At 55.3% G+C, this 27,347-nt stretch overlaps 1 protein-coding gene across 4 annotated transcripts; it reads left to right on the top strand.

Annotated features, from left to right (window-relative positions):
- On the top strand, window positions 1-26,154 carry KCNH6 (potassium voltage-gated channel subfamily H member 6). Of its 4 annotated transcripts, XM_025362446.1 has the most exons (15): window positions 1-340; window positions 990-1,220; window positions 6,953-7,114; window positions 7,199-7,404; window positions 10,694-11,119; window positions 12,482-12,636; window positions 12,796-12,881; window positions 15,178-15,377; window positions 15,515-15,767; window positions 19,400-19,593; window positions 20,758-20,842; window positions 21,428-21,590; window positions 22,261-22,447; window positions 22,792-23,128; window positions 25,980-26,154. In XM_025362446.1, exons 1-14 carry the CDS (start codon window positions 265-267, stop codon window positions 23,083-23,085), a joined length of 2,718 nt encoding a protein of 905 aa, XP_025218231.1. In that variant the 5' UTR covers window positions 1-264; the 3' UTR covers window positions 23,086-23,128; window positions 25,980-26,154. The 4 variants fall into 4 exon arrangements, 3 of the variants coding, with proteins under 3 accessions (XP_025218231.1, XP_025218230.1, XP_025218232.1); XR_003116214.1 differs by lacking the exon at window positions 25,980-26,154 and adding an exon at window positions 21,192-21,298 and having other exon boundaries at window positions 12,482-12,881; window positions 22,792-23,917; XM_025362445.1 differs by lacking the exon at window positions 25,980-26,154 and having other exon boundaries at window positions 12,482-12,881; window positions 22,792-23,917.
- The last annotated feature ends 1,193 nt before the right edge of the window (window positions 26,155-27,347 follow it).

Below are 27,347 nucleotides of genomic sequence, written 5' to 3' on the forward strand. Positions count from 1 at the left end.
CTCCCGGGCCGTCTCAGAGGAGAGGAGGCGAGGAGGGCGCGGGCCAGGGAGGCGAGCGGAGGGCAGGAGAGCGCAGGAAAGGAAAGGAGAGGTGGGGCAGGAGTAGGGAGGGAAGGGCAGGGGAGGGCAGACGCAGGCTGGCGGGCGGGGCGTGGAGCCCGGGGGCGGCGCCCACCGGAGCCGGACGCTGCTGAGCCCGAGGACAGACAGAGACGCCGGGAGCCGGGGACGCCTGTGGCTCCCGGCAGGGGCCGCCGCCGAAAGATGCCGGTCCGCAGGGGCCACGTCGCTCCCCAGAACACTTACCTGGACACCATCATCCGCAAGTTCGAGGGCCAAAGTGAGTGTGTGTATGTTGGGGCGGGGGGACGATCTGGAGTCCTGGTTCCGTGAAAGCGGGGGCCGGACCCCTTTACTAACTTCTAACTGGGCAAGGTGGTGAGTGCCAGGTACTGAATGCAAAATCCTTCCTTTGATGTCCCTAACACCTTCTCCTCCAGCGGGACCCGCTCGCCTTAAATGCTGTCCTCTTTTCTGGAACACAAGGAGCAGGGTGCAGCCCTTCCCTCCCCACCCCCAGCTGTTTCCTTGGTGCCCCAAGTCCGAACCTCCCCTTCCAGCCACTGCCCGCCCCCGCACCCGCGTCCTCCAGAGGCTTTCCTGAGTCCTTCCTTTCCTTCCTTTTCATATCCTGGCGCTGGTCTTCCCAGGAGCTTTCCCAGGCCAGACCCCCATCTGGTCACATGCCTGCCTCCCTTTCTGACACTTTTCCTGTTTCCAGGAGGCCTTGGGCCTTCCTTCCACCTCATGACCCTCACTGCCCTAGTCTTCCCACAATCCCCAGGCCTGACTCCCTCCGTCGTTCTGGTCACTGCCCTGCTCCTCTGCCTAAATTCCCCTTACTGCCCCCAAGAGTCCTTATGATCTTTCCCTCCCTGCCTCCGGATCCTGGCTCCCATGGACTTTTTGCCTCCCACCTCCCACCCCAGGTCGGAAGTTCCTGATCGCCAATGCTCAGATGGAGAACTGCGCCATCATTTACTGCAACGATGGCTTCTGTGAACTCTTTGGCTACTCCCGAGTGGAGGTGATGCAGCAACCCTGCACCTGCGACTTCCTCACAGGCCCCAACACACCAAGCAGCGCTGTGTCTCGCCTAGCGCAGGCCCTGCTGGGGGCTGAGGAGTGCAAGGTGGACATCCTCTACTACCGCAAGGATGGTGAGGCACACTCAGGCCAGAGGCTTTGCAGGGCAGGCTTGGCCCTCTGTCTTGTCCAGCCAGGGTGGCCTTGGAGAAGGCACTGACCCAGGATCCAAAGGGCCTGCACAAACCCTGTTTCTTGTAGGGGCCTTGGTTCCTCCACAGGCATTGGATATGACGCCTTCTGAGGTCCTTTGCAGGAGCTAGGGATCAGGCTGGGCCACCCACTGGTCCTGGCCTGGGGCAGGGCCTCCCACTCTGCCATCCCTCCCTTGTGTCCCTGGTTTCCTGGATCTCCACTCTGTCACTGTCAGCCCCAGCTGTCAGGCAGCTGGGATGGAAATTAACCTTCCCTCCTCTCCATCTGCTCCAGGGATTAGAGGAGGAGTCACCTCCTCAAGGCCTCTGTGGCCAGGCAAGGCATGGCGGCTTTTGGCTGGGAAAGTGGGGTGGGCCTGCCTCATCCAGTCTTAGCTCTTTGGGGAGACAGGGTCTGGAGTTTTCCCTGACCAGGAGGCTCATTCAGATGGCGTTTGGGTTGTTACTGCCAGCTGGAGCATACTGCAAGCAGAACAGAAGCATAGGTCAGGGACTGAAGACAGAGCTCAGCAGCCCTTGGAAACCCTCCCCCACTCCCCAGGACCGCAGGGTCCTCACTGGACCTGGCAGGATGGGTGGGAACGAGGAAAAGAGCCTGAATGTCCTTGGAAATCTCTTGAATCAATGGCCCCCAACCTGGTTCTGCATCAGAATTACCCAGAGCATGTTTCCTAAAACATGCTTTCTCTAGAGAGAGGCTGACTCAGAAGGTGTGAGATGAGGCCAAGCGGGTATATTCGGAAATATCTCTCTGGTGGTTCTGATGTTCTGCCTACTTTAGGAACCACTGGCTTAGGTAAATCCCTTCATTTCATAGATGTGGAAGGGATTTGCCCAAGATCCCACTGCTAGAGTCCAACCTGGGACTGGAACCCAAGTCTCTGGATTCCTCCCTCAGAGATTTCTTTTGAGTAATCCCAAGAGGAAAGAAAGGGCCCCAGGTGTCTTTGTGTTTAGAGGCAGGATTTCTGGGGAAGGAAGTGCTCAGGAGAGAGAAGTACCCAGGGAAGGCAGGCATGAGGCCACCTGAGTGCAGATAAAGAATGGATGTCTCTGGATCGGGACTGAGGAGTGCTGAGAGCCCAGGTTTCAGGGGCCTGGAGTGTGTGAAACATGAGCATGTGTGTGCCTGCATGTGTGTGCCTCTGTGTGTGTATGTGCTTGCAAGTGCATACCTGTGTGTGTGTGTGTTTGCAGGCTTCTCAGAGTTACAGCTTCTCGGGTAGGTCCTGGTTGTTCCTGCTGCTGCTACTTGAGTAAGTGGCAGTGGGAAGTACAGCAGGCAGGGGCAGCCGGGGGGGACTGGGAAGAATCTAGCTTAGTGTGGCAGTACTCACAGGGTTAATGAAGTCAGAATATTTTTAAAAGCTGTGACCTCACCTCCTCACATCATTGCAGAGAGGAGGTGGCAGTCAGGGGAGTGAGAAGGGTCCTGGGGAACAGGATGGACAGCAGGAAATGGGGGGGCGAAGTACAGCAGGTCCTTTCTTTTCCTCTCCTTGACACTAGAGCTATACCTGATCCCAGACTCCTAGGGATGTCAGGTGATGGCTCTTGGGGTCCCCTCAGCACCCTGCAGGTATCTGGACAGAGGGCAGAAGTCAAAGCCTGGCCTTGGCCCCCTGAGATCAGGACTCAGATCAGAATCCTGTGGGAGTCCTCAGGTCTCAGAAGGGAACCTAGGAACCTTGTCTTGGGGGCAGACCCTCAGTGAAAATGGGAAATTACCCACATACCTTGTGCTCCATAAGTCCCAATCTACTCCCATCTCACCCTCGGCCCTTCCCTATCTTATTGCCCAAGGCTTTGATTACCTGAACCTTCCTGAAATTGTCCTGAAACCCAGAAAAGTGAGCTTCCTGGCCTGCATTATACCAAGGGAAGGATGTTGTGCTCAGATAACTGATGTTCACCTTAAGGTCCACTCTGACCACAGACCGCATATAATCCTTTTTTTTTTTTTTTTTTTTTTGAAACAGGGTCTTGCTCTGTCACCCAGGCTGGCAAGAACATAGCTCACTGCAGCCTCCCATCTCAGTCTCCCGAGTAGTTGAGTAGCTGAGACTACAGGTGTGCACCATCACACCCGGCTAATTTTTAAATTTTTTGTAGGGATGGAGGTCTCACTGTGTTGCCCAGGCTGGCACATGATCCTTTTTTGACTATATTCACGTACATCTTACAGTCCTGCTGAGGGGCATCCTAATGGTGATTTCTTTCCTCCCTGGACAGTACCTCCCTTCCCCCCCAACCCCCAACTCCAGGGAGGTGGGAAGGGGTCCTGAGCAGATCTCTAGCTGATTTATACATAATCCTCTTTTCCTCTAAAGGGGTAATCCACTGAAAATTCTCGAAGTCAAAGTGGAGGGTTTGTGTTCACATAGCTCCATGCTGTGCAGCTACAGACAGCTGGGCTCAAAGAGGCCAGGGCACTTGGCAAAAATACCACAGGAGACAGCTCAGAGACCCTTGGGAAACTGGCTCTCCCTCTATTTGCCTTTGCTAGGAGTGGTGAGAACCTAACAGATAAGGAGGAATGGGGATGTGGCAGGACTAGAACTGGTGAGAGTTTGGAGGGAAGAAAGGAGAGCACTCAGATCCCCCCACTGTCACCCATGCCTGCCCTGCACTGGCACCTGCCTGAGAGCCCACCCCAGCCTGCCTTTCCTGGGTCCTCTTCTTGAGGATCCCAAACCAGAGAGTCCCCTAATCCCCAAGCCAGGTCAGAGGAGTCCTGGGACTTCTCCAGTCCTCAGCTCTTGATGAGGATGGGACAAGAGGCTGCTGTCTGCCCCCACCCTCCCCCCATGTTTACCATATGCACACCCATGAATGCCAGGAGGACCAAGCCAGGAGGTGGCATGCAGTGGCCACTCTCTCAGTGGCAGCTTTTTGTAGCACCAGCCTCTCCCTGGGGGCTCACCACAGTGCTGGATCGGGTGCACATCAGGAGAGAGAGGTGAAGAAAACAAGGAGGCTGTGAGTGCTGGGAAACTGAAGGAAGGAGCCCATTCAAGAGGGAGAGAAGAACACAGAGAAGTGGGGTGTCTCAGGGGAGAGAAGTGGGGTGCCTTTGCTAAGAAAAGTACAAACCTAGCGGATAAGAAAGAATGGGAATTCCCAGGGGGCAGACAAACCTGCTGCCCTTGGTCAGAGAGGTGGGTGCTGGGAGGAGCTCCTGAAAGGAAACAGCGGGCAGAGACTGTGGTTCCTCCCCCAGGGCCCCAGCGAGGGCATGGGAACACTGCCACTCCTGGGCATAACCTGAGATGTTATACTTACCCACTTTTGGTCACCTAGATGTGGGCTTTTATTGTGTAGGGGCTCTGAGCCACAGGTAAGCAAGGACAGCCTGGGGCAGCCTGGGGCATTTGAAGAATGCTCTGCACTCTTCCAAATCCTCCTAGCCTCCTGTCTGCCTACCCCACAGGCCGCAGGTATGGGGGCGGGGCATGGGGTACCATGCACCGACACCCCACCCCAGCCCCAGCCCTCACTGCTATAAAGGGCTGGTCTTTGGTCCATTCCCAGCCACAATTTTCCAATTGCATCAATTTTCCAGTAACATCAATTGCTGGGTGCAGCCACTCCAAGACTGTGTTGGCAGCCCCCAGCAGCTAAGAGAGCCTGGAGGCCCTCTGCCCCTCTGCCCAGCTCTGCCCTCTCCCCGACCCCTGCCAGTCCAGATCTCTGCAGTGCCAGAAAGATTGACAATATAATCTGGTCTTAGGAGCAGTGTACCAGGCCACTGGCCAAGGAGGCTCCCTATCCAGGTTTCAGCGTCCAAGTGTCGCCATGCCCCAGGCTGACTGGAGTGATGGGCTTGGGCCTGGGAGTCTGGGCCTGTAGCACTGTGCGCCCAGGAGTGGGTGAAGCAGGCAGGCACCTCTCCCCAGCGTGGATGTCTCCCCTGGGCCCAGGCAGCAGATGGTAGATGGCTGCCTGGTGCCTGGGAGTCCAGAAATCCAATACGGGAGATTCCTACTCCCCGGGGAGGAAAGCGAGAGGGAGGATAGGGGTGGCTCAGCTGTACCCCAGCTCTGATGGCTGTGAGGAGGGGCTGAGGACGAAACAAGGAGTCTGGTGGAGAGTCATTCCAGTGCGTTCCACAGCAGCGATACTCCCACCAGCGTCCGGCCTGCGTCCCCCAAACATTGGCTTCCATCCACTCAGTCAACAAACAACACCTGGGACAGGTGAAGCAGAGCCTAACCTGCCCTCAGGGAGTGCAGCTCTGCCTTCTCATTTGCATGGTCACCTGAGGCCCCTGCCCCATGAGGATCCTGCCCTTTGGGCCTGACACCTGCCAACAGTTTGAGTTGAGGGACATAGGACTCCCATGGAGAGGGTGCTCATGGGGTGCCCGGCTTGGGGCTCTTGGGTATGGGGTATTTTGTTTGTTTATTTATTTAAGACAGAGTCTCCCTCTGTCACCCAGGCTGGAGTGCAGTGGCATGATCTTGGCTCACTGCAACCTCAGCCTCCTGGGTTCAAGCGATTCTCCTGCCTCAGCCTCCCGAGTAGCTGGGACTACAGGCCCACACTACCACGCCCGGCTAATTTTTGTATTTTTAGTACAGATGGGGTTTCACCATGTTGGTCAGGCTGTTCTTGAATTCCTGGCCTCAAGTGATTCGCCTGCCTCAGCCTCCCAAAGTGCTGGGATTACAGGCATGAGCCACCGCGCCTGACCAGGTATGGGACATTTTAACTGGTATTGTTCCACCCACCGAAGGGGGCTGCAGCGAGACCCTGGAGGGGCAGAGTCTATGGCCTGAGAGGCACAGGGCAGCCAGCTGCTGGGTGTGGGTTGCCCAAGATGATGGGAAAGGTGGCTGGAGGGGCCCGCCTTGTCCCCACATGGACATCCTCCTCCCTCTCTGGTGCCCAGGCTGCTGCTCTGCCTACTCCCTGGGCCCAGCCCTGCCTTGGGACCTCACACTCTTCCTAGGCCCAGAGCAGCAGCCTGGTTCTGGCCCCAGCACCCTCCTCCCAAACAAGTTCCTTCCCTTTTCCAAGCTATTGCGTCCTGCAAAACCAGGGATCCTCTCTCCATGCTCCCTCCCAGCCCTTGAAAGTCAGTTTCTGAGAACCCCAGGCTCTCTTCTGCAGAATGGGGGTCCATGCCTGCCCCTCAAGGACCTCCTGAGGCCAAATATTCCAGCTGGCCCCATGCCCAGCACTTAGTGTACTTTCAACAACGAATTCCTCCCCGCATCACAGGAGCAGGGCATCTTTGCAGGATGGGAATATGGGAAGAGAGCCCAGGGCCAACCCAACTCCATGGGGTAGAATGCCCAGCCTCACCTCCCCACTTAATCCACCCCCATCTGCTCAGCTTTAATTACAGCAGAAGCAGACCTTGAGGTTAAGCTCTGAGCTGATGGCCGAGCGTGGACTTGGGCCTGATCTGATGCTACCTTATCTCCTAATGAGCAGCTTAGCTGCTCTCCCCACCTCTGCCCTGTGGGTGGAGCACCAGCTGCGCAGCCTCACCCACCCTCTGCCCAGTAGCTCTGGTCACTGTCCAGGCCTCTTCACCCCAGTGGCTGCCCTTCACTTGACCTTCACTCAGCCCCTTCCCTAGCCAGATCACTGCAGGAGGGGACTCCTTCAGGGCCCACTCCCCATCCCCCCAATGGTGTTTGCAGCCTCCAGCTTCCGCTGCCTGGTGGACGTGGTGCCCGTGAAGAATGAGGACGGGGCTGTCATCATGTTCATCCTCAACTTCGAGGACCTGGCCCAGCTCCTGGCCAAGCGCAGCAGCCGCAGCTTGTCCCAGCGCCTATTGTCCCAGAGCTTCCTGGGCTCCGGTGAGGCAGGGTGAAGGTGGCGGTGGGAGGGACGCATGAGGGTCCCCTGGTCCTGGCTGCTCTGACTTCTGGCCCTGGTTTCAGAGGGCTCTCACGGCAGGCCGGGCGGACCAGGGCCAGGCACAGGCAGGGGCAAGTACAGGACCATCAGCCAGATCCCGCAGTTCACGCTCAACTTCGTGGAGTTCAACTTGGAGAAGCATCGCTCCAGCTCCACCACGGAGATTGAGATCATCGCGCCCCATAAGGTGGTGGAGCGGACACAGAACGTTACTGAGAAGGTCACCCAGGTGCGGGCCTGCAGAGCAGGGTGTGCGGAGCTGTGCCAGGCCTCCAGGGTCCTCTCCCAGGCTCTGGGCCCAGGCCCTTCTGCGGCCTTGGCCGGTAAAGAGATCCTGCCTGTCCAGCCTCTAATATCTGGTTCGAGCCCCAGGTGTCCTGTCCTATTTGAGACTTAAAGACCTACAGGTCTGCCTGAGGTCACAGCCGTTGTGCCCAGTTCCTGGAGCCAGAGGAGGCTGGGGTCAGCAGGGCCTGTGAACGATGCTGACGCCTAGGCCTGGAGAAGCCAGGGCAGCGAGTGGACATGCAGGCTACCACGGGGTCCTGCCCAAGGCTCAGCCTGTCACAGGGAAGGAAAGGCAGAGAGGTGACATGCCAGGGCCAAACTGAGAGGAGAACTGGCATGGGGGGGTCCCAGCCTTGTGCCACCCCCTTGCCTTTGAGACAAAAGCCACCCTCCCTACTTCCTTCCAATGTGAACACAGGCAGGGTAGGGCAGGGCAGGGCTGGCACCTCCAGCTATCTTTAATCAGCTTCCTGGGGGCCAGGCCCTGAAGGACCCCTGCAGCTCCTCCTTGGCCACCCCAAGGCAGGCTTCCGTGGGTCCTCTGCTCCAGCTCACCCTGCTGTCCTTTTTCATGAGGCTGGAAGAAGGCCTAACCATTCCAGAGGGAAATGCAAGGAGCCCTGCTGGAGGCTCCAGTGACCACAGTCCTGGCACTGACTCCCTGTGTGATCTTGGCCAGGGAAACTACCAGCCCCCTTTCTAGACCTCAGGGCTTTCATGTGCAGGAGAGACATTGACTAAATGGTCTCTGGGGACCCATTTGACATTGAGTAGTTCTGGCCCCAGGAGACAGACAAAGCTATAAGCCGTAGCCAGGGGTCCAGGCCAAGGTTGAGCAATGCAGAGCCCAGAGTGGCCTGCTCCCAGCTTTCCTTTCCCAGCTGTCCCTGTGTTGGGGCTGGAGGCAGCTCTTTTCCCTCCTGCCTGTTTTCACCTGAAGCACAGTTGCTGCTGGAACCAGGTGTGGGGAAGACCACTCAGCACCTCACTGAGCTCAAGGATCCCAAGGAGGGCAGGACGCCAGGCTGTAGGACTGTGCCCTATGAGGTCAGGCAGAGTGGCCCAAAGGCCTGACCCTGGGAAGCCCCCCAGCTGCTTACCCCAGGGCATCTTAGGTTGATGCCACTGTTGGTGGCTGCCATGGTGCAGCTGTTAGACTGGAAAGTAGTTGGTGAAGACAGCCAGGCCTGGCTGGGCCCATAGTCCCGGCACCTGCCCAATCTGCCTGCCCCTGTTTGTTCCTCAGCTTGGCCCCTCTTGGCATCACTCCCCCACTCCATGTGGGTCTTAGGTCCAGGGAGGTGCCTGACAGATCTCAGGGGAAAGGGCAGGCGAGGACCCAGATCAGGGAAGTCACATCGGCCTCAACCAGAACTTGAAGAGCTTCGACGGCTGTGGCCTCACACCAGAGCCTGGGTGTCCTGAGGGCCTTGCACCTCTGGGGGACTTAGGCAGGGTGGGCTTTGCCACAAAGGGCCCTCAAGCTGGCTTTGGAGGCAGTGGGAGATTTTGGGGGTCCCCCTGTCTGGGGGCCCTGAGGAGCTGAGGAACTCTCCTCTCAGCCTACTTTAAACCACCCCCCACCATTCCTTCTGTCTCCCTCCCACTCCCCACCCAGGCAGGCCTAGGGAAGGGCCTTGTTTCACCCTAACAGGGTCCTAGCGGCCTCTGATACCCAGGGTGTGACGGCAGCTGCTCCTGATTAGGGAGCCCCAGTTTCCGGTGCTCATTCAGGGACCTGCAGTTGAGAGCTCATGTGGACCAAGAGCTGGGCACACAGGGAGGAGAGGGCCGGCAAGGGAGCCAAACTCAGTGAGCCCATGACTCAGTGGAGCACCACCATGCAGCTGGGTAGATACAGGGACAGGGAGAAAATAAAAAAAGAGCCCAAGTCTATGTGGATTCAGAGGGGGCTTCCTGGGGAAGTACGAAGTGAGGCCTCAAGGCTGAGCAGGTCACTGCAGGGTGGGGACATGGTAGCTGTGCTCAAGGGTTTGGATGTCAGATAGGGACCCTCTGGTTGAAACCAAATGGATCTGCCTTATTGTGATCCCACCTCCTAATTGATTTTGTTTCCAAGGTCAAACCTTACATTGCAAATTTTCCTAAACCTGAACCATCCACCAGATCTCATCTGGTGGGAGAAGAGGTCCATGGAACACCCTTCCGGCTCCATCCTCGTCTGGAGCAGTGTCTGATGAGGATGAGGGAGCAGGAGGGTGGACGGGGAATTGCTGTGTAGAGCGGCGCGTGCCATCTCCGTGAGAATAGATGCATCTCACTAACTACATGAGAACAGATGCATCTCATTTCCTCACTACCCGTGGCTTTTGTTGTCCTTTGTGATTTCATTTTGCAGATGAGGGAACTGAGGCTCACAGAGGTTACAAAACTTGCGTAAGGCTCACCTATAGCACATGTCACACCTGGGATTCAACCGGGGAGGCCTGGCTTCAGTACCCATGCCCTTCCTAATGCCCTGGCTGCCTCTCGTGTTGGGCAGCTGGGCCTAGAGCTCCTGGGTTGATCACAGTCTTGGAGGTGGGGGCGGGAGGGGAGAAGGGAGAAGTGAGGTCTCTGCAGAAGGTGATGTTCCAAACTCTTGGACATGTGTGGGGAGGAGTCAGTTTTCCTTTGCCCAGGATCTGTTGAGGGTCCAGGTTGGCTGCACCCCTACCCCATGGACTATTTCCATGAGAGGCTCTGAGTTGGTCCCAGAGAGGGCACTCACTGGTCCAGCCTCCCCAGGGCCCTCAGAAAGGAAGATGCTCTTCTAGGGGTGACCTGTTCCCATCAGGAACCCTGACCACAGGGGGCCTCCCAAGCCCACCAGAGAGGATCAGCCCACCAGTTACCCCTTCAGTGGGCTATTGCGTGGAATGGGCCCACAGATGACCATGGGCCTAGCCCTCCCCTGCCCTGGCTCCACCCACTCCAGGATGTTTCCAAGGCAGCTTGTGAGCATCAAACCTGGGGTCGCTATGGGGCAGAGCCATACCCCTCCTCTTGCATCCCAACTCCTTTCTCTGCACTTCCTCCTGAGGCATCTGTCCCCTTAGGAACCTGCCTTCTCAGACATCCCCCACCCTGTCTCTCCCTCATCCCCTCTGCCCACCAGAGCCATGGTCATCCACCCTCTCCCACTACACCTTCCCCAGGCCTCAGCCCTCTAGGCTGGTCTCACCAGCTGTGGCTGCCCCCGACCTGACCACCCTCGGCCCCACCCCTAGGTCCTGTCCCTGGGCGCGGATGTGCTGCCCGAGTACAAGCTGCAGGCGCCGCGCATCCACCGCTGGACCATCCTGCATTACAGCCCCTTCAAGGCCGTGTGGGACTGGCTCATCCTGCTGCTGGTCATCTACACGGCTGTCTTCACACCCTATTCAGCTGCCTTCCTGCTCAGCGACCAGGACGAATCGCGGCGTGGGGCCTGTGGATATACCTGCAGTCCCCTCACTGTGGTGGATCTCATCGTGGACATCATGTTCGTCGTGGACATCGTCATCAACTTCCGCACCACCTACGTCAACACCAATGATGAGGTGGTCAGCCACCCCTGCCGCATCGCCATCCACTACTTCAAGGGCTGGTTCCTCATCGACATGGTGGCCGCCATCCCTTTTGACCTCCTGATCTTCCGCACTGGCTCCGATGAGGTGAGCAGACCCTCTCCAGGCCAGCAGCTGTGGCTGTCCTCTGCACGCTGGCCTCAAGCCCTCCCTGCTGCACAGCACTAGGTGCGGAGAATACCTGGCACTGGGCACTTTTGCTGAAGCACGTGGAGGTGGAGAGGAGGCCCCTAACATGTCACCTCCCAGCCCTGGAAAAGGACCTGCCGAGGCTGCACCCCCAGGCCTCTGCCCCTCTGCCCCCTCTCCGAGTAGGCCCTGGTAAGAGGAGCAGGCCGCCCATTCCAGGATGGGCACTCATGTGGTCCCGGCCCCTCATGCTCACTTCCAAACTGCACTCACCCTGGAGGGAGAAAGGGATCCCCAGGCCACTCTCCAGTGCACCCTGGGTCCCACCTCACCCCCTAGCCCTCCACTATGCCCACCTGGCTGCCCATAGGTGACATGAAGGCATCTACATGCCTTTCTCATAGCTTCCAGTCCCACGGTCTCCTCTTGCCCACTCTCCTCAGGATCAGCTTTTCACTGAAATCGACTCTGCCTTCTGTGTTCCAGTACCCCCTCCTCACCCCAGCCTGTCCAGCAGGGGGTGTCCAGCAGGGCTCCTCTCCTCCAAGCCCCCGTAAGACACAGCAAATCCACCCTCCTACCCCGCTGCCCCCACCTGGACACTGAGTGGTCTTCGTACTCATCCGTGTCCCATCACCAAACTTGCCAGCCTCCTGCCCCTCCACACAACTGCCACAGCAAGTTTCAGATCGCTTACTTGACCCTGTGTTCCACCTTCTGGGATGTACAGGGTCCTCAGAATTTTCAGTGGCTCCCCAAGGCCTACAGAATAGAAGCCAAGCTGGTGATGGACCCTGAAGCCCACAGGGCCCCTGCCCGCCCTGCCCTTCCTGGGCATGGCTCTCGCTGCTCCTCCATGTTCCATATGCGCACCAGGCTGTAGTGCCACGCTCGGTTTCCCATGTGGGCCACGCACTTCACACCTCAGTGCCATTGCTCATGATGCTCCTTGAGCCAGGAGTGCCCTTTCCCTCTCCCTCCCGTCTGCCTGGAGCCCTAGCCTCCTCTCTCTAGGCTCACCTCATGCGTCACCTCATCCATGAAGCTTCCCCTGACCTGCCTCTGCAGACTTGACCTCCTCTTCCTCTGTGCTCCCACTGGACTTCTGTCCTAGCAACCAGAACACTATTTTGAGCTTTAGGCTGAGATCCTTAATGTCCCATACCGTGCCACACTGCCAAGTGCGTTGCCCGGAGCAGGTTCTCCATAAAGGTTTGTTGAATGACTATGTGGTTGTATGCATGAGTGAACAAAAGCAGGCCTCAGTGCACCCATCCAAGGGCTGACCCCAGCCCTGTTACCATTTCCCTACCCCTCCAGACCACAACCCTGATCGGGCTATTGAAGACAGCGCGGCTGCTGCGGCTGGTGCGCGTGGCACGGAAGTTGGACCGCTACTCTGAGTACGGGGCGGCTGTGCTCTTCTTGCTCATGTGCACCTTTGCGCTCATTGCGCACTGGCTGGCCTGCATCTGGTACGCCATCGGCAATGTGGAGCGGCCCTACCTGGAACACAAGATCGGCTGGCTGGACAGCCTGGGTGTGCAGCTTGGCAAGCGCTACAACGGCAGCGACCCAGCCTCGGGCCCCTCAGTGCAGGACAAGTATGTCACAGCCCTCTACTTCACCTTCAGCAGCCTTACCAGCGTGGGCTTCGGCAATGTCTCACCCAACACCAACTCCGAGAAGGTCTTCTCCATTTGCGTCATGCTCATTGGCTGTGAGTGAGACCTCATGCCATGGCCTAACTTCATGCTCTGGTCTTACCTGTGAAATTTTATTTGTAGTTTTGTACTGAGATAGAACATAACACTAGCAACAATTCATGCAGTACACTGATCCTAAGTGTGCAGCACAATGAATTTTTGCTGGCGTGTGCACCAATTGTACACAAAATGTAACACCCACACAGTCTATGCTATCTGCCAGGCACCAAGACAGGCTACATAATTTGCAGGGCCCAGAGCAAAATGAAAATGTAGGGACCCTTGTTTAAAAATTATTAAGAATCGGCCAAGTGTGGTGGCTCAAGTCTGGTAATCCCAGCACTCCGGGACACCAAGGCAGGTGGATCACCCGAGATCAAGAGTTCAAGACCAGCCTGGCCAACATGGTGAAACCCCATCTCTACTAAAAAATACAAAAAATTAGCCAGGTGTGGTGGCACATGCCTATAATGCCAGCTACTCAGGAGACTGAGGCAGGAGAATCGCTTGAACCTGGGAGGCAGAGGTTGCAGTGAGCCAAGATCGTGCCACTTGACTTCAGCTTAGGTGACAGAGTGAGACTCCATCTCAAAAAAGAAAAAAAAATTATTAAGAATTTTTCACCGGGTGCGGTGGCTCATGCCTGTAATCCCAGCACTTTGGGAGGCTGAGGTGGGCGGATCATGAGGTCAGGAGTTTGAGACCAGCCTGACCAACATGGTGAAACCCCATCACTACTAAAAATACAAACATTAGCCGGCATGGTGGCGCACGCCTGTAATCCTAGCTACTCAGGAGGCTGAGGCAGGAGAATAGCTTGAACTCGGGAGGCGGAGCTTGCAGTGAGCCGAGATGGCGCCACTGCACTCCCCTGGGCGACAGAGCAAGACTCCCTCTCAAAAAAAAAAAAAAAAAAAAATTTTTCGACAGTGATAGCAGAGTATTAAACCAAATGCAGGGCTCTTAGCATGTGGCCTCGTGTGTCCACACGGGTTGCACACATGAAGCCAGCTCTGCCAGGCACTCTTTTAAACCCTTTACAAAAGCCCACATTTCATTTCCTTCTGAGCCCAGTTTACAAAGAAAGAACCCAGATAGTGCTAAATTGCCGGAGGGCACACAGCTAGGAAATGTCCGACTGACCGGATCCCAGCCCAGGGGTTCGGCTCCAAGGCTGTGCTGCTCTCTATCCCTGCTCCCAGCTGCCTGCCTCCCAAGATACCTAGTTTAGGAACACAAGAGGCAGCATGGAATTTTACACATAGATTGAGTTGTCATGTTCAGAGTATTTAGAGATGTGAAAGCCCAAAAAAACAAAAACAAGGGAAGAAAATGGGTGAAAACAAGAAATTGAGATTGCTCTTTTTTGTTGTTTTTGTTTTTTTTGAGACGGTCTCATTCTGTTGCCCAGGCTGGAGCTCAGTGGCACAGTCTTGGCTCACTGCAACCTCTGCCTCCTGGGTTCAAGCGATTCTCATGCCTCAGCCTCCCGAGTAGCTGGGATTACAGGCAGGCACCACCACGCCCGGATAATTTTTGTATTTTTTTGGTAGAGACGGGGTTTCACCATGTTGTCTGGGTTGGTCTCGAACTCCTGACCTCAGGTGATCTGCCCACCTCAGCCTCCCAAAGTGCTGGGATTACAGGCCTGAGCTACCACACCCGGCGGAGACTTTTCTTTTCATTGTATTTTTACAACTTAAAGGAGAAAGCAGATCTGAACTTTAAAAATCCATTGCCAGCCGGGCGCGGTGGCTCAAGCCTGTAATCCCAGCACTTTGGGAGGCCGAGACGGGCGGATCACGAGGTCAGGAGATCGAGACCCTCCTGGCTAACACGGTGAAACCCCGTCTCTACTAAAAAATACAAAAAAAAACTAGCCGGGTGAGTTGGCGGGCGCCTGTAGTCCCAGCTACTCGGGAGGCTGAGACAGGAGAATGGCATGAACCCGGGAGGCGGAGCTTGCAGTGAGCTGAGATCCGGCCACTGCACTCCAGCCCGGGCGACAGAGCGAGACTCCGTCTCAAAAAAAAAAAAAAACCAAAAATCCATTGCCTTCCTTCTTTCTTCTCGGGTGTTTGACCGCTGGGCCCAGTAAGATGCCAAGAGGCACAGGGCATAGGGAGGAGGGCAGGAAGCCCAGGGGCCTTTGTTCCCCATGTGCCCTGGCTCTGCCGTCACTCCTGACTTCTCCCTGGACAGAGGGGTCCCTCACCAGGGAGCTGCTGGAAAGAGGAAGGCCCGGGTAAGCTCAGGCCCAGTGGGGCCGCGGAGGAGCTCACTTCCCTCCCCGCCCCGCCCCGCCCCCAGCCCTGATGTACGCCAGCATCTTCGGGAACGTGTCCGCGATCATCCAGCGCCTGTACTCGGGCACCGCGCGCTACCACACGCAGATGCTGCGCGTCAAGGAGTTCATCCGCTTCCACCAGATCCCCAACCCCCTGCGCCAGCGCCTGGAGGAGTACTTCCAGCACGCCTGGTCCTACACCAATGGCATTGATATGAACGCGGTGAGCCCCGCCGCTCTGGCCAATGCCCGGGGGAGGCCAAGATCCTGCGGGGGCGGGGCGTCCCCAGAGCCCTCCCCACCCTCTCCCCTAGCCCCACCCCGGCCGCGCCCCGCTGGACTTGGCCGCCCGCCTTGCAGGTGCTGAAGGGCTTCCCCGAGTGCCTGCAGGCTGACATCTGCCTGCACCTGCACCGCGCGCTGCTGCAGCACTGCCCGGCTTTCAGCGGAGCCAGCAAGGGCTGCCTGCGCGCGTTAGCCGTCAAGTTCAAGACCACGCACGCGCCGCCTGGGGACACGCTGGTACACCTCGGCGATGTGCTCTCCACGCTCTACTTCATCTCCCGAGGCTCCATCGAGATCCTGCGCGACGACGTGGTCGTGGCCATCCTAGGTGGGTCAGGCGGAGTGGACCAGGCCTGTGTTGGGGATTGGATGGAAGGCGGCGGGATTGAAGATGCCCTGCCCAGGTCACCCTCTTCCTGATGAGGATTTTACTTCTACTGGCCAGCAACGTGCACAGCATGTACCCGGGAGAGATATATACCCAGCTTCCTGAATCCTTAAAACAGCCCTCTGCCAGAGGTCCCATTTTCCTGAGAGAGAAGTTGAAGCTGAGGGAGATCATGCTAGTCTGTGGCCAGGCAGGGATTCCAGGGCTGTCAGTGTGACTCAGAAACCCAGGCAGGTCTTCCTACCTTTTTGCACTCTTGGGAAGTTCAGGGAGAAAGGCCAATGGTCTCTCTGGGTGGAGGGGGATTCCCTGGCTGGGGACCCCAGTCTCATTCAGTGCAGACACAGGGATAGCCAGACACTTTGGAGGAAGGGTATGAGCACTGGGCAAGGGGGACAGACAGGCCACAAGCAGCCTCTGCCACATGCCTGCTGTGTGACCTTGGGCAAGTCACTTTACCTCTCTGAGCATCACAGGGTCCTCTCCTAGATTCTCATCTTCCTTGCCTGCCCCATGACTTCACCTCCACCCCAACTTCAGGCTCGCCCTCCTTTGGTCCCCATGATCTGGCTATCCTCCAGCCCCTCTGGACAGGTACCCCTCAGGCTCCCTTCTCCCTCTGCTTCCTCTGGCCTGCTGGTGATCTGCTCTCCTCTCCTCACCTGACACCCTCCCCTGGGCCTGCTTCTCGCTCCCATGGCCTCAGCCTTCACCTGTACCACAAGGATCCCCAGAGCTCTGTCCTCGCCCCGCTGTCTCCTTAGACCAGAATATTCCATTTCTTCCTGGGCATGGCCACCTTAGTATTCTATGAGCAGATCAAACTCAATGTATCCCAATCTGAAATCATCACCTTTCCTCAAAACCAGCTGCTTCAGCATCCCATCACTGTGAAGCATCTGCCCATTGCCCACGCCACAGTCAGCCAAGGGGGCATCCTACTTCATTCCTGCCCACTGTCCACCAGCCAGACTTGTCCATACCTCCCCATCTCACACCTGTCTCCCTGTCCCTGCCTGGATCCAGCCCTCTTTGGGTCCTTCCTGGAAAGGTGTTGGGAACTCCTTTCCCATGGCCCTACGGCTGTTTTACTCCTATGCCTGTCTTCTACCTTCTGCCAGTGACCTGAAAGAGACATCTGTACATCTGTCTCTTCTGCTCAAGATCTCTCCATGGCTCCCCATGGGCCATGCGTGGCATCCCCGGTGGCATCCCCAGTTATCCCAATCCGACCACCCTGTCCTACCACCCTCCGCCTGGTACTTCATGCTCCAGTCAAACTACTTAGAGTTCTCTAAATCTGTGCCCTTGCATGTGCTGCTACTCTGCCTGGAGCGCCCTACCCTGTGCCAGTCCGGCAGATCCCAGTTGTCCTCCAAGGCTGGGCTTAGGCATAGGTTTCTGTATGAGACCTTCCCTCACTCCCAGCCTACCTTAGATGTGCCGTCCACGGCTGGGGGCGTGGTGGCTCACGCCTGAAATTCCAGCACTTTGGGGGGCCGAGGTGCTTGGATCACAAGGTCAGGAGTTCAAGACCAGCCTGGCCAAGATGGTGAAACCCCGTCTCTACTAGAAACACAAAAATTTAGCCCGGTGTGGTGGCAGGTGCCTGTAGTCCCAGCTACTTGGGAGGCTGAGGCAGAGAATCGCTTGAACCCAGGAGGTGGAGATTGCAGTGAGCCAAGATCACGCCACTGCACTCCAGACTGGGCGATAGAGCAAGACTCCATCTTGGGAAAAAAAAAAAAAGTGCCATCACATGGGAGGGATGATAATTATTATTAATAATTAAGAAGTTAATCCAATTTAAGTCTCAGTCAGAGACATGAAACCTCTCATTTTGTCCTGAGTAGAAAGAGATATTAGATCAGAATCTTTCATCTACTGGAAAACCATCACATAATAGTGTTGCCCAGATTTCAAGCTTCAGGCTTTCATGTGTGGCCCTAGTGAGCCCCTTCCCTCTCCAGGCCTCAGCCCTCTCTTCTGTGAATGCCCTTTGATCCTGTTCTCTTGTGGGGACATATCCCAGCCTCCACCCATCCCTCTGTGCTAAACTGTTAGTGCCACTTGCACAGTGTCACCAGGCTGAGGGTGCTGGACTTCCTGGGGGAGTGGGAATCAAAGCAGTCATGCTCTGTGGCACCCCGGCCTGGGGCTCTCCACCCCTGGGCCCTGACAGTGCAGTGCTGATCACATGCTGTTTCTTCTGCCCTGATTGCCTTTATCATGGGGGCCAGTCCTTGTTTCTCTCCACACAGCCCCCATTTCTCTTCCTCTGTAAGCTCCCTCCTCTCTGTCCCTGCCACCCCTGGCAGGAGGAGCCCCTCCCTCCTCCATGGCCCCATAACTCTTGGTTCTTCCTGTTTCTAGGGCTCTACAGATCATGCTGTAAACTTGTTAGCTGCTTATGTACCTATCTTGCAGGGATTTGAGGGGGTCCTTATGGGTGGCACAACATCTTATATTTATATCCTTTGGCCAGCACAGCACCTGGCACCAGGAGGGCCCAGTACCCTTGCCACATACCTGAGTATCACCCATGTCTACCCTGCGACATCCTTCCGCCTTGTCTTGCATGGACCTAGTCAGGTGCCTCTTGCTTTTTTGTTTTGTTTTGTTTTTTGTTTGCTTTTTAGATAGAGTCTCGCTCTGTTGCCCAGGCTGGAGTATAGTGGTGCAATCTCAGCTCCCAGCAAACTCCGCCTCCCGGGTTCAAGCGATTCTTCTGCCTCAGCTTCCCGAGTAGCTGGGATTACAGGCCCCCACGCCCTGCTAATTTTTGTTTTTGTTGTTGTTGTTTTTAGTAGAGATGGGGTTTCACCATGTTGGCCAGACTGGTCTCAAACTACTGACCTCAAATAATCCACCAGCCTCAGCCTCCCAAAGTGCTGGGGTTACAGGCATGAGCCACTGTGCCCAGCCGCCTGTTGCTTTTTGAGTCACTTTCTCAAGCATCACCTCATCTGCTTCCCTGAACAGTCCAGTGGGGTCGGCAAGGCAGATCAGGTTTTACCCATTTTAGAGATGAAGACTCTGGGGTCCAGACAGGGGGAGTAACTTCCCCAGGCTTCCTCCACCAGGGCCATGCTGGTTACCTGGCCCCACAATCAGGAGTGGGAAGACAAAGAGAAGCCTCTGGCCCTGCCCTGGCGGAGTTAGGTGCTCTGGCCCTGGGTTCCTTGCACCCTGCTCCACAGCACCGGCAGGCCAAGCAGCAGGAAGACATTGAGACAGACATTGAGGCTTTAGGGTCCCTTCCTGCCCACTGTGCCAAAGAGTGTGGGCTACAGGAGGGAGATTCTGATGGATGGTGGTTCTGAAGGGCCTGGAGAGAGTGAGAGGAGCCTGTGTGGCTCAAAGGGCACAGGAAGAGAACAGCCACTCCACCACCACCACCCTGCCACCCACAGCCAGCACATCCAGCCATGGATCATTGGCAAAGCTCGATCCTGGGCAGCAGGCCCCAGCCTAGAAGGATGTCTGAGGTTGGGGGAGGTCATGGTCAAAGGACCCTCATAAGGGAGCATGGAGCCAGACCCTGAAGAAACTCCCACCCCTCTGGCTGGCAGGGAAGAATGACATCTTTGGGGAGCCCGTCAGCCTCCATGCCCGGCCAGGCAAGTCCAGTGCAGACGTGCGGGCTCTGACCTACTGCGACCTGCACAAGATCCAGCGGGCAGACCTGCTGGAGGTGCTGGACATGTACCCGGCCTTTGCGGACAGCTTCTGGAGTAAGCTGGAGGTCACCTTCAACCTGCGGGACGTGAGTCAGGGCCAGGTGGGCCAGGGTGGGTAGAAATGCCCAGGCAGCCTGCTGAGGGCTGGGCCTGCCTGGCCTGAGGGCACCCATCTGACCAATACCCTTCCTTTCAACCCCATCCTACAACCTTTGCCATGATTTCTTCTGTGCCTACCATGGCTGGCGTCATGCTAAGTATGAGGATAGCTACTATTTATTAAGCACTGACTATGTGCTAAGGGTGGGGCTTCGTTTACATGATCTCCTTGCAAATGGTATTACTATCCCTATTTTCCAGATGAGGAAACTGAAGATTAGAGACAATAAATAAATTGGCCAAAGCCATTCAGCTAGTAAACGGCAGAGCCAAAATGTGAATTTAATTTGTCTGACTCCAAAGCCCAGGCATTCCCACCATACCACACCAAGCTGAAAAGGAAGGTGCCTCCCGTCCAGAGGGCTCACAGTGCCAGGCAGGGGCTGCCAAGAGGTGACAAAGCTGTCTCTCTTCTCACACTTATCCCTCAGTAGAGGAGATTTTGACAACTCAAGAAAAATAAAGAGCCACAAAGTAAAATAGCCAAAGTCACAAAGGTATAAAGGAGAAGCCATGTGGAGATCAAGCTTGCCAAGGAGTGAGACAGCCAGGACCGACCTGGAATGCCCAGAGCAGGGTATCACAGAGGAGGGAACTAATGGGAAGAAGGCAGTGTGCACCTGGCCAGGAAACACAGAGCCCAGGCTGTTTCTTCCCCGGCGCCCCTCCCCCTCCACCTCGGGGGAGGACTCTGCTGGCGTGGGCCCTGTGCCCAGTTTCCTGAGCATGGAGCTGGGTGGGCTTTCTGGCTGTGGACAGCCCTCCCCACACCATCCCCTCACCCCTTCCTCAGTATCTCCCCTCCCCCCACCCCCACAATCTGCACAGGGGACACCTGGTAAGGACTCTGCCTTGGGGCCCCAGCCATCAGGCAGCCAGAATGCCTAGCAGCTGGGCACCAGGACAGGAGGAGTGTGGTCTCTGCGGCCTGGGCCATCTGCAGGAAGCCACCCAGGGCATCGTTGCTGTGCCCAGCTGCTTGTCACTCTTTCACCTAGTTGTGACAGCACCATGGGGTGAGGGCAGGGAAGAACAAAGAGGCCCCATCCCAGTTTTGGTTCCTGTTACTTCACCCTCTTGTTTCCCACAAGGCAGCCGGGGGTCTCCACTCATCCCCCCGACAGGCTCCTGGCAGCCAAGACCACCAAGGTTTCTTTCTCAATGACAACCAGTCAGGTGAGCAAAGCTAGCCCCCGCTCCCACCAGCCCGCAGCCCCTGGCCAGCATTCTGCCCCTCCCATGTCCTCTCCATCCTGCCTCCCCAGCGCCAACCCCTCCATGAATGGAGAGGGGCTCCCTCTCTAGACCCAGAGCTGGAACCTTTGCCCTGCTTCCTCCCCAGTCTCCCAGCCCTGATGGCCTGTGTCCTCAGAGGCAGAGTGAGGGCTCTGTGGTTCAAATGCAACCCCCAGGGGTGTATGGAGACTAGCCAGCCCCCTGAGGTTCCACACCAAGGCATCAGGGGGCCACTGGGCTGCAGCTCCCTGGGCAGTGAAACCAGCGCTAAAAGTCCTCACCCTGCCAGGGTCTCCCCATGAATGGGGCCCCAGTTCCCCTCCAAGGGCTACCACCTCCTGGGTCCTGGGAACCAGAACTCCGTGGGGGAAGGAGCTTGTGCTCCAGGGCACCCAGGTGAAGAGAGCCACTCTTCATACCCTGTGTCCCCAGGGCAGGTAGGGGGTGGGGGACGGGCTCTACTGAGAAGGGTCAGGCCTGTGGAACCAGCTGGGCCCGTCTGAGACTTCCCTTTCCCTCCTGCAGATGCAGCCCCTCCCCTGAGCATCTCAGATGCATCTGGCCTCTGGCCTGAGCTGCTGCAGAAAATGCCCCCAAGGCACAGCCCCCCAACCCCTCAGGGAGACCCAGATTGTTGGCCTCTGAAGCTGGGCTCCAGGCTAGAGCAGCTCCAGGCCCAGATGAACAGGTGAGTGCGCTGTGGCCAGGGCTGGGGGCTGGGCATGGGTAGCCCCTCCTAGTGACTCAGAGACATCACGGGGTGCCAGGTGGGTTTTAGAATGGGGTAGGCCATTTAGCTGCAGGTCTACCCATGCCTGTCACTAGGCACAGTTCCCCCGATGACTTCCCCTAGCGAACTCTGGAACATGCCAAGGGAGCTTCTCAGGGGAGGGGCACAAGCATGTGCAGAAACAAATTCCACAGGTCCTGGGAAAGGGAAAGGGGGTGTGTCCTATGGATGGCAGGGCTGTGGTGGCAGAGTGGGGGCTTACAGGCAGAGCAGTCTAGCTTCAAATTCTGGCTCTGTTCCCTACCAGCAAGAGTGTGGGCAAGTTACTAAACAGCTCTGAAGCTAGTTTGCCCTTTTGTGAAATGGGGATAGTTAGAACATCCACGTCAAAACATCATGGGGACTGAATGTTGTCTGCTTGGTGCCTGCTCACTGGTGGTGTTAGAGTCAGGGGTGTACCGGGGGAATCTGGGCAGGGGCTGAGGATCCCAGTAAGGAAATAGCTTCAGGTAGGCCCCAGGCTGCCATTCCATCTAGCAGGAACAGCACACAGGCTACAAGATTGACAGCTGCCCTCAGGAACTGCTCTTGCCAGCCCTGACCCTGACTGTGGGGTTCTGTCTGGCAGGCTGGAGTCCCGCGTGTCCTCAGACCTCAGCCGCATATTGCAGCTCCTCCAGCAGCCCATGCCCCAGGGCCAAGCCAGCTACATTCTGGAAGCCCCTGCCTCCAATGACCTGGCCTTGTTTCCTATAGCCTCGGAGATGACGAGTCCAGGGCCCAGGCTACCCCAGGGCTTTCTGCCTCCTGCACAGGTAAGAGGTGAGGGGATTCCCAGGGACTTACCTAGAAGCAGCTGCATGCCTTCCCTAGCCCGACTTGGTCACAGTGTGGCATCAGGCCCAGAGCCTCTGTGGCCCCAGAGCAGCCAGGGCTTCTGCTTACCTCCTTTATGATCAGAGTCATGGTAGGGTTAGCCTGGGCAAGGTGCTGGCAAAGCCCAGAATGTGACTACAGAGCCTGCAGCTGGGGCCAGGGCAGCAGGACCCTGAGGTGTGGGAAGGTCAGGTACAATTTTTGTCTGAGCCCATCCCTGAAGTCAGGGTGGATTAACCTGTAGCCTGGCCTGGGGTGCATCCCTCTTTCTTGCTCCTCCCAGACCCCAAGCTATGGAGACTTGGACGACTGTAGTCCAAAGCACAGGAGTTCCTCCCCCAGGATGCCTCACCTGGCTGTGGCAACGGACAAAACTCTGGCACCATCCTCAGAAGAGGAACAGCCTGAGGGGCTCTGGGCACCCCTGGCCTCACCTCTGCATCCCCTGAAAGTACAGGGACTCATCTGTGGTCCCTGCTTCTCCTCCCTCCCTGAACACCTTGGCTCTGTTCCCAAGCAGCTGGACTTCCAGAGACATGGCTCAGATCCTGGATTTGCAGGGAGTTGGGGCCACTGAACTCCAAGATAAAGACACCATGAGGGGATTGAAGGTGGGCAAGGTGAGAGTTAAGGGTCTTGAGGAGGTGGCCGGGTGCAGTGGCTCACACCTGTAATCCCAGCACTTTGGGAGGCTGAGGCAGGCAGATAATGAGGTCAGGAGATCAAGACCATCCTGGCTAACACAGTGAAACCCTGTCTCTACTAAAAATAATTTCAAAAAATTAGCCAGACCTGATGGCAGGCGCCTGTAGTCCCAGCTACTGGGGAGGCTGAGGCAGGAGAATGGCGTGGACCCGGGAGGTGGAGGTTGCAGTGAGCCGAGACTGCGCCACTGCACTCCAGCCTAGGCGACAGAGCGAGACTCCGTCTCAAAAAAAAGAGGATCTTGGGGAGATGGGCCTCTCCTAATCTCCTAAAGTAGCTACAAACTGCTGATCCAGGTGAGCCAGGATGGCGTGGGTGAAGAGGCTCAGGACTTATCCCAGCCTCCTCCAGGGCTCTATTTAAACAGCAAGCCTGGTGGAGGGTGGGAGAGTCTCAGGTGTGGAGGCAGCTTACAGGATGGAGGGGGCAGTGAAGAAAGAAGTTTCTGATCTACATGAGTACCTTGCTCTGAGCCTCCCAGCTCAAAACCCTCCAGCACCTCATGGCCCAGCACCAAGGCCCAGGGTTGGTCACCATGATCACTCTTACCATGAGACTCCAACCTGGCTGGAGATAGAGGTGTCTTCTGTGGTAGACATGTCAGGACAGACCTCCAGCCCTCTGCTTCCGATGGTTCTGTGACGTTGGGTCTCTTGAGGGCAGTGGAGTGTCACACAGCTAATAAAGTGCACATTTCATGTTGGGCTGGGTGTGTCACTTATCTGAAGGTCATCAGGTCTTTGACTGTGCTGTGGCTTTCTCCAAACCCTTCTTGTAAGGAGCTGGAGACTTACCCTCCACCATATCTAGTGTGTTGGGGACCTGAAGGTGGTTCTGCTGGGTCCAGAAGCTCCTGGAACCTGGGGCTGTTAGGCCGAGGTGAAGGGAAGCGGAGGTGCTGGCTTGGTGGCCCTAGGGGATCATGACAACAGCCAATACTTCGGTAGCACTCGCCCTGTACCAGGCACTGTGCTGACAGCTCTGCAGATACTTGTTCATCTAATCCTCAGAACAACCCCAAGGGGTTGATATTATTATCCCCATTTTAGAGATGTGGGATCAGTAGCAGAGAGACTAAGACACCCAAGCATGAGGGGGAATTCTGAATTCAGGTACTGTTCTGTTTCCTGATCTAGGTGCTGGTTACAGGAGTGTGTTCAGGTTGCCAAAGAGTGTGTTTCTATGTGTAAATTATACCTCAGTTTAAAAAATAATAATAAAAAAAGAGGCCAGGCATAGTGGCTCATGCCTGTAATCCCAGGGCTTTGGGATGAGGATGAGGTGGGAGGACTGCTTGAGGCCAGGAGTCCAAGGTTACAGTAAGCCATAATTGCATCACTGCACTCACAGCCTGGGCAATGGAATAAGACCCTGTCTCAAAATGAAAATTAAAAAAAATCATCCCCGTGCCTAACACAATAGGAAAAGGAGGACATAATTTCAACCCAGATGGTCTAGCTTTGAGAGCATGTGCAATTAACCACTGCTGAAAAGGACAAATTAACCATTGTCCAAGAACTACCTGGTTATTGCTTTTCAATCCTTTGTTCCAGTGTTCTGTAAAAGAATTTCAAATATGTATATCCCCCTCATGCATTTTTCAGTTGACATCTGAAATATTATAAAATACAATGATATATTTAAATAAATGCAAAGGATGTAATCTCAAGTGTCTTGTAAATATTGACACTTTATAAAACAATTCCATCCTTCATTTGTATTGACCCATTCCTACCCAAATAGCAGTGATTTGAGAGCCACCACCATCCATTTTAAAAACACAAGAAACCCTTCCTTAACATTGTTCTTTTTTCTTTTCTCATAATTCCCACTATTCTTCCCATAGTTTTATCCTACATGTAATTTATTGGTATGCTTCAAAGCCTACTATTGATCACCCTATCATATGTTTGCAACACAAATATGTATACAGGCCGGGTGCAGTGGTTCACTCATGCCTATAATCCCAACACTTTTGGAGGATTTCTTGAGGCCAGGAATTCAAGACCAGCCTGGGCAGCATAGCTCAACCCAGTCTCTACAAAAAAAATTTTTTAATTAGCCAAGCATTGTGATGCGCACCGGTAGTCCCAGGTACTATAGGGCTTGCTGGGAGGCTTGGGTGGGAGAGTCACTTGAACCTAAGAGGTCAAGACTGCAGTAAGCCATGTTCATGCAACTGTACTCCAACCTGGGTAACAGAGCAAGACTCAGTCTCTTTAAAAAAAAAAAAAAAAAAAAAAGGTTGGTCACGGGGTGGCTCACGCCTATAATCCCAGCACTTTGGGAGGCTGAGGTGGGAGGACCGGTTGAACCCAGCCTGGGCAATACAGCAAGACCTTGTCTCTACAAAAAATAAAAGGAGGTAGGAGGATTGCTTGAGCCCGGGAGGTCAAGGCTGCAATAAGCAGTGTCTGCCCCACTGCACTACCACCTGGGTAACAGAGCAAGACCCTGCCTCAAAACAAATGTGTATCAATTAATTGACATTTTAAAATTAATTTTTTGTAACTTTAATAAGGCTTTAAGGGTTACATCTATTAGTAGTACAGTTGTTCAAAACAACATTTATATTCAATTTTCTAATAAAAACTGAAATTTTATTGAAAATGTAGGTCATAAAAGAAAAAACTTCCTCCCCCCATTAGTTCCTATTATCTGTGGCTAAATACCATTATTTTTTATTAGAATAAGACAAGGTACCACAAATTTTGTACTTCTTTTTCTTTCCTTTTTAAAATTTTTTTTAAACTTTCCTCTTTACAGGGGATTTCCTTTAGCTGGGCGTGGTGGCGGGCACCTGTGATCCCAGCTACTCAGGAGGCTGAAGCAGGAGAATCACTTGAACCCTGAAGGCGGAGGTTGCAGTGAGCCAAGATAGTGCCACTGCACTATAGCCTGGGCAACACAGCGAGACCCTGTCTCAAAAATAAAATAAAATAAAATAATAAGGGGGATTTCTTGGTCAGATGTGGTGGCTCACGCCTATAATCCCAACACTTTGGGAGGCCAAGGCTGGCAGATCATTTGAGGTCAGGAGTTCAACACCAGCATGGTCAACATGGTGAAACCCTGTCTCTACTAAAAATACAAAAATTAGCTGGCCGTGGTGGTACACTCCTGTAATCCCAGCTACTCGGGAGGCTGAGGCAAGAGAATCACTTAAACCTGGGAGATGGAAAAATCATTTTCACTAAAAATTATATTTAGTGCCCAGAATGGTGGCTCAAGCCTGTAATCCTGGAACTTCTGGATGCTGATGTGGGAGGGTCGCTTGAGCCTAAGTTCAAGATCAGCCTGGGCAACATGGAGAGATCTCATCTCTACAAATAATTTAAAAATAGCTAGGTGTGGTGGCAAACGTCTGTTGTTCCAGCCGCTCTGGAGGCTAAAGTGGAATCGTTTGAGCCTAGGCAGTCGAGGCTACAGTGAGCCCTTATCACACCAGTGCACTCCAGCCTGGGTGACAGGGCAAGACCCTGTCTTTAAAAAAAACAAACAAACAAACAAAAACCTTTAATGTTATAATCCAACAATTCAATACAAACCTCCTTCAATTTTGATGAAAGCTAAGAATTGGAAACCATTTATATAAAGGTGTCACTTGGTCTCTGGCCCTTCTCCCTTTCAAACTCACAGGCACAGATACTTTTGGGGCTGGATTAGCATTTGCGTTGGGATGCACGGCGGGGAAGGTACAGGATGGGAACCGACAAAAACAGAGCCAAGCTGGTCAGGTCGGTGCCTACCCCAGAATTCGGGGACATTTCTAGATCCTGCAGGAAAGCGCGGGAGGACCTGACTCAAGCTGGCCTGGCCCTGAGCGCATCTGCGCCCCTGAAGCCTGGCCCTGAGGCCCGAAGACAGCAGCTTTCGGGTTAAAGGGGCCTTGGGAAGAGAAGGGGCAGGAAGGTGGTACCCGTTGCGCACAGGCCAGGCTGCCAGGCCGCGGGGCTCGGTCCCGCGAAAGTTAGTAGGTCTTCCGCTAAAGCAGAATTGTACTTTTACTCGACAGCATGGAAAGGCTGCTCAGAACAGCAGCAGCAGAGGAGAAGTCAGCGCAGGTCACAGACAGTTTCACGCTCAGAGACTTGGCCTAGAACTTGGAGGCCCGCTACTCCAGCATGCTCGCCT

The sequence above is a fragment of the Theropithecus gelada genome, chromosome 16, assembly GCF_003255815.1.
Source record: "Theropithecus gelada isolate Dixy chromosome 16, Tgel_1.0, whole genome shotgun sequence".
In the NCBI taxonomy this organism is placed as follows: domain Eukaryota; kingdom Metazoa; phylum Chordata; class Mammalia; order Primates; family Cercopithecidae; genus Theropithecus; species Theropithecus gelada.

Excerpts from the sequence above, each read along its gene's own strand:
- KCNH6 (XM_025362445.1), top strand. The coding sequence starts at position 265 with ATGCCGGTCCGCAGGGGCCACGTCGCTCCCCAGAACACTTACCTGGAC. Across the intron at positions 341-989 it reads CCGCAAGTTCGAGGGCCAAA|GTCGGAAGTTCCTGATCGCC; the intron begins GTGAGTGTGTGT and ends CTCCCACCCCAG. Across the intron at positions 15,378-15,514 it reads ATGGCATTGATATGAACGCG|GTGCTGAAGGGCTTCCCCGA; the intron begins GTGAGCCCCGCC and ends CCCGCCTTGCAG.